Source organism: Podarcis muralis, chromosome 12 (genome assembly GCF_964188315.1).
Source record: "Podarcis muralis chromosome 12, rPodMur119.hap1.1, whole genome shotgun sequence".
NCBI classification, from domain to species: domain Eukaryota; kingdom Metazoa; phylum Chordata; class Lepidosauria; order Squamata; family Lacertidae; genus Podarcis; species Podarcis muralis.
In genome coordinates, this window is record NC_135666.1 from 27,108,009 (window position 1) to 27,123,279 (window position 15,271).

General features: G+C 38.5%; 1 protein-coding gene across 1 annotated transcript in view; it reads left to right on the plus strand.

Moving 5' to 3' along the window:
• Window positions 1-15,271, plus strand: part of CFAP69 (cilia and flagella associated protein 69) — a 27,301-nt gene continuing 12,030 nt past the window's right edge. The window contains exons 1-13 of the mRNA XM_028749671.2: window positions 1-458; window positions 2,981-3,043; window positions 3,494-3,556; window positions 4,965-5,074; window positions 6,783-6,859; window positions 7,812-7,910; window positions 9,865-10,014; window positions 10,124-10,301; window positions 11,234-11,357; window positions 12,053-12,101; window positions 12,192-12,313; window positions 12,826-13,042; window positions 14,451-14,615. Coding sequence (XP_028605504.1) covers window positions 321-458; window positions 2,981-3,043; window positions 3,494-3,556; window positions 4,965-5,074; window positions 6,783-6,859; window positions 7,812-7,910; window positions 9,865-10,014; window positions 10,124-10,301; window positions 11,234-11,357; window positions 12,053-12,101; window positions 12,192-12,313; window positions 12,826-13,042; window positions 14,451-14,615 — 1,555 coding nt within the window. The 5' untranslated portion in view covers window positions 1-320. The remainder of the gene's footprint in view (window positions 459-2,980; window positions 3,044-3,493; window positions 3,557-4,964; window positions 5,075-6,782; window positions 6,860-7,811; window positions 7,911-9,864; window positions 10,015-10,123; window positions 10,302-11,233; window positions 11,358-12,052; window positions 12,102-12,191; window positions 12,314-12,825; window positions 13,043-14,450; window positions 14,616-15,271) is intronic.

The window sequence follows — 15,271 nt, forward strand, 5'->3', positions numbered from 1 at the left end:
GAATATGAGGGGGAAAGGAGCCTATGGGCGCAGGCCGAAGGCCTTTCCCGCGGGGATGAGGCGGCGGCTGCAGGCTTGAGCGAAGGGGCTGCCGGCGCCTCGGCCTCCCTCCCTAACTTAGGAGCTCAACCTCTCTCCCTCCTCCTCCTCCTCCCCTCAGGGCGCCCATAGCTCGCCGGCTTCTCCCGCTCCCATGGCAACCGCGCCCGGCTTGTGTTGTCGTCGCAGTCGGCTCTGGTACCGTCTCGGTGGAAGCTGCGCCCGGCACCTGCCCCTGAGGCTTGAGCTCCGCAGAGCCCGGAGGGGCGTCGTGGGGCGCCATGTCTTCCACAGCCAGGCCCGAGGCTTCTCCGAGCCTCCAAGTCCCTTCCTTCGCCGAGATGGGGAGGTCGCCTTCCTCGTCCTCCAGGCAACTGCGCCCTTCGGAAAGCCAGTTCAGCGGCAGCCTCGGGCAGCAGGTGAGTGAAGGGAGAGCAACCGGGAGGCCGAAGCCCAGCAGCCGGCGCCGTCTTCCCGGCGAAAGCCCCTCAGGGAAGCCGGGGGCTCCGCCGGTGAGCTGGGCCTCCTTCTGCCTCGGAGAGTCATGGATGGAGGGGATTCCGAGGCTCCTCCCCTCTCATAACCCAGGGCATTTTTTATTTTTATTTTTTAATGGCTGCACCCTCGACGTTCATGCGCTTTAAAATTTAAAAGGGCGGGCTTACAGGCTGAAGGGACGACGTCAAGGGCTCTGCCCCTAGGGGCTTGCAATCTAGAATGCGACATCCCAGGGTGCAGGTGGGGCGGAATCGAAGCCGGGGAAGATTACTGTGTGCATATTTTTATTTAATTGCTCAGTGAAGAAGGGCATCTCCTCCAAGCAGCCAGTTAGCTACCCTAGCTTCAAGCCACGCATGGTAAAAAAACGGCACTTTCAATTTGGGCTTGGAAGTTGGAACAGATCAGGATCCAATGCAATTGATGGAACACTTATTTAGTTTAGGCATTTTCTCCCTCCCCACCCCCACTAGCCTTAACTTGTTCTCCTGTTCAGCCTTGTTTGCTCCGCCCTCCACTTTCTCTTCTGTATCACCCTTTAGTGCTCTTTCCTTCCCGGTACACACAGCTTCCCTTGCTCCTGCCAAGAGTGTCATAGAATTGTACACTTGGAAGGAACCCCAAGGGCCATCTAGTCCAACCCCCTCGTGCCTGAAACCGGGCTCTTGATTTGTTTGGGAGAGGAATGAGGCCAGTGTGAACTGTGAAGCATTTCGAAATTTGCACTCTTAATATTTTGAGCAACAAGACTTTAATGAATATCTATTAAATTGTCATTCATATGCCTGTTTGGATTAGTGTGAGCTTCATCAGCAGGAACATGCTTCAGAATGATGCAAATGACAAAAAGTGTTAATAAACAGTGATGTACCAGAAAGACATTAAAATGCTCCCCCTCCCCCCATTATTAGGCTGTGAATCACCTTCAGGGATAGGAGGAATTCGATGTTCCTAAGGCAATGGGGCTGACTAACCAAGGCCTCACTGCCATATATCCTAGCACCAGGGTAAGGGCCTAGTAAGAATGGCATTAAATAAGATACTTGACTGAGATGTATTTGCTGCACTTGTTTGTTGAAATATGTAATTGAAATTCTTCATTGAAAAACTCTGGGTGTCTGCTTAATTGTATATTTGACTTTTCAACCTATTAAAATTTGGCTCGGCTGCTATAAGCATTTTTCATAAGTAGGAAGGATTTAACTGATGTTTATGCTGTTTTTAATTTCTACTCCAAAGCATTAGAGACTGAGATCGCTCAGTTAGAGCATGAGACTCTTAATCTCAGGGTTGTGGGTTCGAGCCCCACATTGGGCAAAATATTCCTGCCCCACCCACCTACCTTTGCAAATCCTATTTAGTCCCCATACTTCTGACATTTTCACCAACACATTTATTGTAATGTTCTTTGTTTAATGATGAGCAGGTCAAGGAATTTGAACAATAATTAGAGTTATGTATCACTGGAGGTTTTTTCTCCTTTAGATACTTTCTCACTCTGCTTCTAGCCCTGACTCCTGCTTGGGCCTCACCTCCTAAACAAGATATTGGAGGGACCCTTAAAGCTATTTATCCATACATTTACATTAGAAAGCCAGAGATGCTGCCTAAGGATGCTGAATTTTGCACCCAGTGCTAATTCATTTGATTACATTGTACAGGGTAATTCATAATGAAGTATACAGTTTCAACGCACTATAAAAAAGAAGAATGTAATATATCTCATGTTACCTGTAACAGAATTGTAGGGGGATGTTTAAAGTTTTTTTAGAAACAGTCACAGATGTTCTATGTGTGCACCCTTTGTCACACGACATACATCGAACCGCTAATCCATTTCTGCCCAAACGCGACTCACCCTAGGCATTGATTTTCCCGGGCTTCATTGAATGGTGGTGCAAACACTATCAACAACTTCTTCCGATACACACGGTCGTCCAGGACTTCTAAGTTTGCACAAGCAGCCCGTAGTTTCAATTTTTTTATACCAATCGTAGCTACATTTTCTGCTTGGAGGTTTTTTTTCTGAATTGCGATAAAAAATGCCATCACACAACAGTTACAGATTCCATTTTGCTCAATTCAAGATCACAAAATGCCTTCTCCACTGCAGACACAGCCATTTTGCCTGACTAGTCGTGTGACATGCACACTATCGCCTATGTCACTTCCCTCAGCAGCGGAACACAAACTTTATGAGTACTTCTACCTCATGGTTCGCAGTTGTGGTCCATGTCATCACCTGTTACTGTCTTACAGCATCTGGAAACTATATATTTTATTATGAATCACCCTGTATTTGTACAGAATTGTGAAATATATAAAACCATAGCTGGAAGTGAAAAACAACTAGGAGGTGAGAAGATTGAAAATGGAATGAGACATGTGCTATATGCTTAGCAATTATTAATCATTTAAATATTGATTAAATGGATCTTTTTAGGATAACAACTTGAAATCCATGGATCTTAATCATGTTGTCAAACTGCTTGAAGAAACAGAATTAGTAAGTATGACCAAAGCATTAAATAAATTCTACATTTGAAATAAGTTTACTTGTATTCCCATTTGTTTCAGAATAACTTGAAAGTGCCTAACTTTGGCTGGACTATTCTCTTCCCATTAACTGTGCTTGGAATTGTATAAACCTTGATCCATGCCTTCATTATTTATTTTAGGTTAACTGCATAGTCTCTAGGTGACATATAATAAGGTTCCTAAAAAACCAGTAAATATGAAATCTAAGTAACTTACTTAAAATGCCTGCTGGAATCAAAAGGTGCAAGTGCTGGATGTTTAACAGAATGGGGTCCTGTATGATTTCACAGAATTGGGCCAACAGTACTGAACACATGACTCCTGGTGGTTCTGTGCTGTGTAACGTAGAATGTTTGTGCAAAACACTTTAAGCACAGTTCACACTCATTTACTGCTCTTTCCCATCCTGTTTTTTAAGAGTAATTTGGAAGATCAGCTTGAAGCACTGAAGAAGGTTGCAAAACGCTATGAATATGGGCTTGTATCTTTTTTGCTGCTTTGTTGGAAGAAAAAAGCAAGACAAAAGAATGAAGAAGAAAACACAAAATAATTTTTGTTCCAGTTAAGTTAATTTATAGATTGCTTCATATCAGATAGATTAGCACTTAATTTTAATATAATCTATACAGTGGTACCTCTTGTTACGAACTTAATTCATTCCAGAAGTCCATTCTTAACCTGAAACCGTTTTTAACCTGAAGTACCACTTTAGCTAATGGGGCCTCCCACTGCCGCTGCGCAATTTCTGTTCTCATCCTGAGGTAAAGTTCTTAACCCGAGGTACTACTTCCGAGTTAGCCGAGTCTATAACCCGAAGTGTTTGTAACCTGAGGTGTTTGTAACCCGAGGTACCACTGTATTCCATTTGTTTTTGTTTATGAAATGTTATTACATGCCATGTATCTTGGAAGATAGAATAGGTTAAAATCTAGATCAATAATTACTTGCTACAATTTATCACAAATTAATACATAAACAGGCCACTTACACTGATATAAAGAATGTCGGTATAAGTAGGCTGCTATACCTGAATGTGGGATAATATGAATTATGATGTGGATGCAATGGGCTAATGCCAAATATGCTGGAATTACTAAATAGGAAAAGATTGGCAAGCAATAGTTAAGAATGATTTTTTCGCTCTTTCAAGCTAAGCCATTTTGTCACATGATCTGACTTTACACAGAACACTGGGAAGGATACTTTGCAGTGTTGTAAAGAATGCAACTATCAGATCCCACCATTCTCTGCGAAAGATCATACATTGCTTCATTAATGCCCCTAAAGTCTAGTTGCTCTAAACCTTTGTTTGGGTCACTTGTACACTTGACATAATGAATAATTTACAGATAGATCTGTATAGTCAATGTTATATAGAAGAAGATAATCTCATTTTCATGCTTCCATAATGTACACTATTCAAAGCAAATAAAAAACGTACTTTTGTTACCTGAAATAAATACCTGTCAGATCATAAAAGTTAGGTATCAAACTTTACATTCCTGTGATTTCTCTTGGATTTGTAACCCAGAGCCCCACTTGAGTCTAGTCTCCTCATAGCAACAGGAAACTCTGTCGCAGACACAGACCGCACATGTCTATATAGTTTGGGTGTAAAGAATTTTTTTAGCATGGGGTGCCTCATCAGTTAATCTAATTAAGTTTCTAGAAACAGTTTATTCATTTAGAAAGCTGCTCTTAGAACTGTGGAAAATTTAGCTCTGCAGGACTTATGTATCCTCTTCACTGTTAGAAATCTGGCATACTGCCTCCTTAAACTTGTATCTGATTTAACAGCTGACATTTGAAGGCTTACTTATTCATTTTATTATTTAAAGAGGTTATTATACATAATTTTCCAATTTTCCTTGATTCCTGATAATTACAAGATTCTTAATGATTTAACACAAATATCTAAAATTTTAAATCTATGTGCTGAAAGAATTCCACTCCACAAGGTTTTCCTAGAACCAACATGTGAAATTCTTAAATTATATGGGTATGTATTTCATTCTTTATTTAAATACAGGTTTTTATTTACATGTTTCTACTGGCATTAACAGGTGTTCTTCTGTTCATTTGCCATCTCTGTTCTCTTTTATGTACCAGTTTTTCCAAGTCTTGTTTCTATTGTCACACACTTTCTGGGAAAGAAGCTACAATTGCAGCACTAGGAATTCATTACATTTATACCTTAGATACAGGGAAACCAGTTTCTGACAGGTCTCCTGTTGCCCACAGGTCATCTTATTGTACAGGGATCATTATCACCAAGAGATGGTACCATTAAGTGTGTTTTACTGTTGGGAAATAACCCTTGGTGATTTTAATATATGTAAGAGAATTAAACATCATATGTTTTAAGAGCTATCTTGCACAGAACTAGAAACAAATTTGAGTCACAATGGCCTCAAGCTTCTAGGAACCTGGTTGGCCAGACACTTCAGGTTTAGTAACCTTACTTAATTAACACATTTACAACTGGTTTGCACATAATGTTAAACCATGGTTTAACATTAGCAAGCAGTATGCTGGGTGTATGCTACTCATTAGTACCCATTTTGCTCCTCTCCAGCTCCTGTCTTTACCCCACCAGGAGGAAACACACCAGAGACTGACTTAGTGTTATGTGCAAACCAGCACTCAAGATAGAAATTTTATAAAGTTGGACCTTGAGGAGATTCACAAAGCCAGTGGCCTTTTATGAAGAGCTATTATTGAAGTCAGTTACAGTACAATCCTATGCATTTTTACTTAGAAGTAGATTCCATTATGTTAATAGGGCTTTCTTTGCAGCCTATATCACTTATGAACAACCCAACCCCACTTTAAACAATCAGACACATTGCTTTTTTCATTATTGTGAGTATTCTGGAGCATGACTGGATCATCTTTACAATAAAGATTATTATTGTGTGAATATTCTAGAACGTAAGCATAATACTTGGAATGGAAATAAGTGTAGCGTCAAGTACGATTAAATTCCTCTTTCATCATGCCTGAGCATGTGATTTCTATTATACTAGATTATTTACTTAAATCATTTTTACCCTGCTCTTTAGCCAGAAATGCTGACAAAACAGCTGACATATAATCAGTAACAAACAAGACAGTCCCTGCCCACAGTTCTACAAACTAAAATACATGGCATAAAAGGGGAAAGATGGGAATGGGAGAGGAACAAATAAACTCAGACACCAGTATTGAAGTTACAAAGTTATTATAATGACCAGCTTAAATAGAAAAAATGCATGAAGAGGAGGAGCCAAAAGGAGCTGGTCTCTCTGAAGAATGGAAGGCCCTTCTTCATAGCTGTCCTACTGTTGTAGCCAGTGAGACCAGCTAACGGCTGCGGAGGGGAGGAGACGAATGCAGCCGGTCTGCTGTGGTGGGCCCTGCTACCTCCTGCTCCATTTCTGCAGCCAGATATTAGTATAATGGCTTCCTCTTGCAGTTTATAGTTTTACTTTTGGATTTTTGTTTTATATCAGCTAGTAACACAAGTATTTTCCTATAATTGCTATAAATATTAAAATAAGATCAGAGTAACTATAAATGACAAGCTGATCCTGGGGAAAAACACATTTTGTTCACTTACTCTTCTTATGAAAATTGTTGGTGTACAGAACACATATCAATATCATGAAGAGGAATCACCTTTAGTTTTCCATGGTAATTCAATACTATTGTAATAACTGTCTTTGCAGGTTACCATTTTACAAAAAGAAGTTATCTGATGAAGTAAACTACACCAAAGAAGTTCAAGAAGCAATTGCAAATTTGGGTAATTTTAGATTGTACACACACAGACACACCTTTTTAGACATGTCTATGTGGGCCAGAAGTTACCTGATGCTCTGTAAGAATGCTTGTGCTATATAGGTTATTCCAAACCTAAGAACCATGAAGAATTTAAACAGCATAAGTTTTATCAGTTACATAGTTCCACCATCCTGTAGTTGTAATCTTAAACTTACTTGGTAGTGGAATGTGCATCTGTTTAGGGTTGTTACCTATGTGTTTTCATCAAATTATGTTTGTTTATCTCCTTCAATACAGTCTGCTTAAGCACATAAAGCATTGCCTTGGCTTGTAGGTCATGTGTCTCAAACTTCAATGCATATCTTTTGTATAATATGAAAGATATTTTATCTGGTTTTCTTATATTATTCTCATGTATTTAACACAAATTTATCTCTCTCTCTTTACTGCAGTGTGGGGTGCTGATTTTTGTTATATGAATTACTTAATGTAGACTTTGGTGTAGGAGGGCTAGGAAAGTAGAGAAACAAAAAAAACAAAAAACGTTTTGAGCAAACCAGATAAACAAAACTATAAACATATACATATATTTTAAAGCCATTATTAAATATTATTAGTAACCAGTTTTTCTTGCTCGATTCTATAAAAGGGATCCTGTTTACCTCAAAATTTGCTTCCTTAGTTTTTAAAATATAATTTAGCCATGAGGCAAAATCCCATGTTTTATCTATCTATTCTTTAATAGACTTTGTCACAAGTAATTTCAGTTTTCCTGCATATAACATTTTAGAGGTTGTTACTATTAATGAGACTAGTTCTTTGTGCTCCTGTCTCACTGAATCATCCATGTATTTCACTAAAAGCTGGGTCTAATGGGTTCTCATATCCTAAGACTCTTATTAATTGACTGTTGGTTGTTTTCCAGAACCTTGCATTCCCACTACACAATTATCACATTCTCTCCATTTCCCCAGGTTACTTAATGAGAGTGCCATGTTCTCAAGTAAGGATACAAATATGTAAGTGTGTAATTAGCTTTTACCACACTGAACCACCAAATAAAGAGTATGAAGGTATTCTTTTTATTTTTATATATTTGTATTAACTGCTTAATGATATGTACAGTTTAATCATATGAGTGCTTACTTATAAGTAAGTTATATTCTATTGAATAGGGCTTCTACGTAAGGGTGCACAGAATTATAGCTTAACAGTGCTATCCTAAGTATAGGAAGCCAGCAAGCCTACACTGGCTTAAACTAAAGTAGCATAAGTTACTTCTATTCCAAACTGTCTTCAGGAGTGGGACTACTGTCTGTTGAGCCTGGGAGAAGAAAAACAAGCCTTGATAAAGAGTTTGACTTAACATCACCCTTTTTGCCAGTGTAAGTTATTCTGAGTTGTGTGGTCACATGACTAAGTTGAAGGAGGTTTGGAACAGGTATAAGTCTGTGCTTGCCCTGTTAGAAGCCCAGAACGTCCGTGGAACCTCTGCCAATTTAAGTTTCAGCAGTTGAGCCAGCAGAGCCTTGGTTGATCCAAGATGATGGCATTATAGTGGCTGAGCCCAAAAAGCCTGAAAAACTCACTCATCACGGCAGATCTTGGGTTTGGATTGGTATGATAGTCATTTAATTTATCATAGGCCTAGATCAGACAGACAAAAGATGCTCTATCAGTGGAGGAGCGAGCAAAAGCATGGTGGAAGAGTTGCACCTAACTTGTTTTAAGGCACACAGGTTCTCCACAATGATATCTATAGTGCTGAATCATATCATCCCTCTCCCCCCCCCCCCCTTTTAAGGGAAACTGTGTTTCAAGCCACTATTCCTTCAGTAGCTTATGTGGAATACCCTTCCACATATTATGAGTGTGATAAAGGGAGATGCATGTGAAAACACAATCGTCCTGGGCAAAGGTCTAAATTGGCCATATATGCTCTTAGCATATAGCATTATTGCATATAGTATCTAAAATGTTTCCAGTATTAGGATTAAGTTTGTTACACCTCTATTCCATTGGCTAATTAAATGCAGCTCTTCCCTAAACTGATGTGTCTTTTCAAGGGTGGATAGTTCACATTGTTTCATTTTGAATGTATCTATTTCCTGATCAAGCATGCATTCCAGCTGGATGCTGTGTTTGGTTGGTAGATTCATAGTATTTTCAAGCTTATTCATATGGTCTCAATGGGTGATACAGCTGAGATACAGGATTGCATCTCCTGATACTAGCACCTTCTTAGACTGGAAGAAACTTCAGCAGTTAGATACCCCACACCCCAGGTTTGCTCTTATTCGTTATGAGATTAGTGTACAATATAGGCTTTATTAGAGATGCGGGTGGCACTGTGGGTTAAACCACAGAGCCTAGGACTTGCCGATCAGAACGTCGGCGGTTTGAATCCCCACGACGAGGTGAGCTCCTGTTGCTCGGTCCCTGCTCCTGCCAACCTGGCAGTTTGAAAGCATGTCAAAGTGCAAGTAGATAAACAGGTACCGCTCCAGCGGGAAGGTAAACGGCGTTTCCGTGCACTGCTCTGGTTCGCCAGAAGCGGCTTAGTCATACTGGCCACATAACCCGGAAGCTGTACGCCAGCTCCTTCAGCCAATAAAGCGAGATGAGCACTGCAACCCCAGAGTCGGCCACGACTGGACCTAATGGTCAGGGGTCCCTTTACCTTTACCTATAGGCTTTATTGTGTTTGTATTAATTTTAGGTTTTACTTATGCAGAGACACTTTTTCATTTTGACAATTTCCCAACCATGGTCAAGATAGTTGTAAATTACTGTTGTGTTTCCATGTTCCCTCCTATTCCAATAGCATTTCATTAAGTGGGGCATCAGTCACAGGATTCTGGCCAGATTTAGCATAATAATATGTTTGGAAAATTATTTAGTTATTAGGAGTAGTGCATTTCTGAATCTTTCCATAACAAAATATTATGTCCCCATCATCCTTTGTTTGCTTTACATCAATAAGATTTGCATAATATGATGGACTTCTTTAAACTATTGTTTCTCCAGTTTACCAACCTGTAAGTGCAAACTATAAAAGGCAGATGGTGGAAGCAGGAGGTTTAGCAGAAACTTTAGTCCTGGCGCTGACATTAGTTGAAAATCAACTTCAAGAGAAATTATGGATAATTAAAACGCTGCAACATCTTTCTATTTCTGGTTAGTGTAATTTATCTACTTAAAATATAATCTTTTCTTATTTTGCTTTTCTATTTCATAAAACATTAGCAATATGACGAACCTAAGTATTGATCCTTTTCCATTTCAGAGACAAATTGTAAACTTATGATGAAAGCTGAAGCACCAAGAAGATTATGTTCTCATCTTAATGATGCTGACCCTTCTGGACAGCTGCTATTCCGTTCCTCAGAAATCCTCTGGAATTTATTAGAAAAAACCTCTAAGGAAGAAATTATTGAGCAGCTCAGTAATTTGGAATGTGTAAAGTTAAGTGCACTCACATACCATATATCATGTCAGCTACTATTCTAATAACTAGTTCATAAATTGTAAAGTGTTGATGGTTTTTAGCTTGTATTTCACATATGCTTTAAAAAGACAGAAGGAACATATTTTCACTAATACTTAGTATGGATAATCTTCCCAAGTTATAATAAATAGGTGAGTGTTGTCGTCCCCATCATCATAATAAAACACCATGTGTACTGTAGACTTGTATGTGACTGTGTTGCAATTCATAGTCAATGTAGGGAATTTGCTGCTACAAAATATGATGATGGCCAGTGAATTTGGTGGCTGTAAGAATGGATTGGTTAAATTCATGTGTCTGTCAGTGGTTAATCGCAAAATGGAGGCTAGTATGCCTCTGAATATCAGCTGCTGGGGCTCAGTGCCTGAATAGAACTGTTCTTCCACATGCTCTTCCACTAGGCTTCCTAGAAACATCTAGCTGACCATTGTGAAACAGGTTGTTGGACTAGACTAGATAATTCTTCAGTTTTATCTAGCAGGGTTTTTCTTTTCATAGAATTGTAGAGTTGGAAGGGACCCTGAGAGTCATCTAGTCCAACCTCCTGCAATGCAGGAATCTCAACTAAAGCATCCATGACAGATGGCTATCCAATCTCTGCTTAAAAACCTGCAATGAGCATCTTTTGTACACTTAATTTTTATCAACAGTCCCATCTTACTGCACACTGAGCAAAAATCTGATCCTCTATTTTGCAGTTAGTTTAAGAGTTTGGTAATGTAATACATACTTCAAAATAATTTAAATATTAAGTGTAAATTAAAAGTGAAGGAAAAGAGTGTTTGGAATTTCAGATTTTGAAGATAAGTATGTATTGGATTATATCCTATATATATGATTAGAGATAGAGTACATAAATTAAAATACAAAATATCACCTTTTTATTAGTGCTCTGAAGGAAGCATTTACGAACTTGCTTATACATGGTTTCCGCCATTATGATCGTCAGCTAAGAAATGACATTTTGGTGATCGCCACCCTTGTGGCTCAGAACCCAGGAGCACCAATGATTGTATGTATCCTATACACAATTTTGAGTTTTGTAGGCCAATTTTTTGCTGGTATTTTGAAAATACTTTTAAAGGAAATGATTGTATTATTGTGGTCTGCTAGTGCATTGGTGTCAGCATGTCAAATATAGAAACAAATCCCCTTCCTTGAAATGTACTGCGTTACTCGGTTGTCTTGCAAAAAGATGTTTCTTAGGATTTTGTAGTTACCAATGTTCTCTGGGGTGTTTCTTAACATGCCTTGTGGGTTGCTTAGTTATTTCAGGGCTCCTGGGGATATCTCTTTCTCTTCTTCAGTCTTCTGCTTTCTTTGTTAATTGGTCTCTGTCCATAGGGTTGTCTGTAGGAACATAGTCTCTGTTTCTTAAGAGTTCCACAGATTCCAGGAAATGTAAGATATGTCTTGGGAGTGGAGCCATTTCTCATCTCCTAATCTCATAATATTTTAAGTCCTGTCTTCTGACATAGGATCTTGGTACCTAACCATTTTCAACTGCCTTTCTATTACTTGGGCAATTCATAACAATTCCAGTTATTTGTGAAAAGCTATGCTAAAGCCCCTACCACATTTAGTATTTTCTAGTAAAGCTAAAAGTAGTCTACCATTTGTTATTTTTATTATTTGTGTACCCTACTTACATGAATGTAGTAATGCTTACACTGTTTCCCCCCAATGTAACTTGTGTGTATTTTTTAGGAAACAGGGTTTGCCAAGCTGTTAATATTATTTGCCACTTTTGTTGAAGGTAAGCAGTATAACTTTTTAGTAACTGATACTTCAGTTTATCAGTAAACAGTTAATTATTTTACCAAGAATCTTTTTGTTTCATTCACAGTAAAAAGTCATAATCCTTTGGTAAAGAACCTCAGGCTGACTTACTGTTATGAGGATTTTGAGTTGAAAAAGTTACTGCTTAACATGCTTACTGTACTAGCAAAAGATTTATGTATTGTACAGGTAAGATATATGTGATTATTTAGTCATTAATAATTTTAATTATCTGTGTTTACACAGGTTTTTTCTACAATTTAGTGGTATATACATTTTATGAAATACATAAATATCATACACCAGCTTGTAGCTTGAAGCTTACTACTGTTTTCTCACTACAATAGAATTTTTATTTGAAATATGCTGTGAGTCTAGCCTATACTAAGAAGAATGTGCACAAGCAATTCTGAATGTACTGTGGCAATATATGAATCAGACTTTCGGGTTCAGCCTATTTCAGAAACCGAGTGGAGGGTTTTCTGACTTAATTTTTAGATTGCTTTTTAAATGGAACACATTCTTGCCAGGCACTTGCTATGACATAACAATAGGATGACCATTGGTCTTACCAGTGGCACCTCAGAACAGAAACATTAAATACAAGTTCTATAAAAAGTGGAACATTTTGCTTCACTTCTATAGATTTATTTTTTACTTTTTCAGTGACATTTTATATTATATCTCCTTCCATTGTTTAGCTGCTACAAGAGGGTAAAGTTATATTGGCCTTGTTTCATTATTTAAAACCAAATGAAAAGCCAGGAATGGTTGACATGTCTGCTGCCCAGTATGAAGAGTTACAGCTTCTTGCAATTGCAACCTTAGCTACAATGGCTCCCTTGTTGGTAGATGACTACATGATGTGCCAAGGAAATACTCGCCTTCTCATGTTTCTCGAATGGTGCATGGGCAATGGTGAGTAGGTGGGATAGAACTACTGTACTTAAATCATATCACTAATTATGCTTAATGCATGTACTTAGAGAAGCAAGAAGCTTAGAGAATCCATTTCTTAATTTCACATCTGAAAGCATTGTAAGTCCTCGCTATTCTGTAAGTGAGGAATTGTTTTCAGGATTGCCAAGGACATGGTGACCATGAAGCTCAGTACCAATTAGATGAGGAGTGGGTAAGCTTTTTGATTCCATGAGTCAGATCCACATTAGGATCAGCCTCATGGACCAAATTTGACAGGTGGGCACAGCTACCCACCTGCAAATCATCTGATGTCACAATGACATCAGGTGCAAGGTGCTTTGAGGTCTCAGATTTGTAACATCAAGGCACCTTGCAAAGTGTAGCTTTCTCAGTTATTACATAATGCTGGCCTTGTACATGGCATGGTGCTTTATAGTCTGTGCAAGATATATTCAGGAGTCATGCTTGTGTCTTTTGGAAACAGTGCAAGATGTATTTGTTTAAGCTAGAATCTTATTATTATACTTAAGCAAAGCCTTTAAACATATTTTTATCTTATATTTTAATTTATTTTCAGTGTTGTGTCTACCACTGGTGCTGAATTACAGTCAACGACCATTTCATGTAGGGTTCCATTCCCAGCCTCCACTCCACCCCCATGCCGCCCTTTTTTTGACTTTTTTGTCATTTCCAGGTTTGGCATTGTGTGCACATGCGAAATCATGCATCTTTCAGATGCATGTTAATCGGTCGTTGCCTGTATTCAGTCACAGAAAACTGAAAATCAATAGCCTTGAATTACAGATTTGACTGTTGCATTGAACCTCAGTTGCATGAACACTATAACACTGGGCAGGCTTTAAAACAAGCACAGCTTTAAAAAATGTAATTTTCTTTGACTATTTCTCACTCTATTAACAAACACCAGTGGGAGACCTGACACGCCAGGGATCAAGATTAAACCTTATCCCAGTTGTAGGAACTGTAGTAAATCAGCTTACAAGTATATGATCAACATAGGTATGAAAGAAACAGGAAACAGTCTGGACTAGTATACTTAGATTCTTTATTATGTGAGGGGAAGTGCAGGCATTGCCTTATGCCCTCTGTTACTATGCAGTTGAATTGGGACTCATGTGTAGTACATTCCTTTCTCTCAGTACTGTATTTCTTTTTCCCGCACAATTAACACCAGGGAGCCATGATAATGTCCTTCAGTAAATCTATGATGATCAACCATGAAATGTCTTATGTTGCAGCCACTGGTTGGTTATGTATGTTATGGTAACAAAGTACAATGTTAAAGTCTGCAATATTCTTCAAATCATATTTACACAAAAGACCTTGCCATAGCCTAAACACACTGTATTGCAAAAGAAGATGTTTTGTTTTCGTTTGTTTGCAGATCCTTTCTTTGCTCAAGGTAACAGCTTCCATGGTACCGGTGGTCGTGGCACCAAGCTTGCACAGATGCGCTACACCTTGAAAGTACTGAATCCTGTTGTGTCCCTTTGTGATGATGCTGTGAATGTTGATCTTTGTGATCAGGGAGCAATTAATCAACTGTTAGGTGAGGTGTATATTAAATAGTCTTGGCTACCTTTGCCTGAATTGATGAACTTCTCCGGCTTTCATTTCTACTCTCTTTTGAAACTTTACTTTTTAATCTCTAGTAACCAATCTTCCTTCCCCCCACCCTTTCTATACATTATGCAGAATTGCACTGCCCATAGGTTTCACATATTAGCTTCAGGTCCTGAATAGCAATGCAGATTCATAGCATGAAAATCCGAACATGTTTTCTTGAGCAGACATTTCATCTGTGCTCTTTCTGTTTTCACTTTAAGAGCACAACCCTGCTGATTGAATTTACATGAAATGAAAGATCAAATCAATATATTGGATTCAGTACACGGTAATACACTGGGATGCCAATTTAAAATATATATCAAGAACTATAGCTATCCAAAGAATTTGTGTGTGTGATAGGGATTTTAACCTTTCCTTTCTAAATTATTTCCCTCATACACATTGTGGCAAATAATTTTTGAAATTCATGAAAAAATCAAAAGCAGTTTGTAATTCATTTTAGTAGTAGTGGGCTACTGTTTAAAAAACAACAACACACGAGCAAAACCATCACACACAAGCCCTTAACGGTACCTAAAGTAACTGCATATTTTGGCCAAACTATGTGAAATATTTTTTCTGGAGGAGTAAATTTGA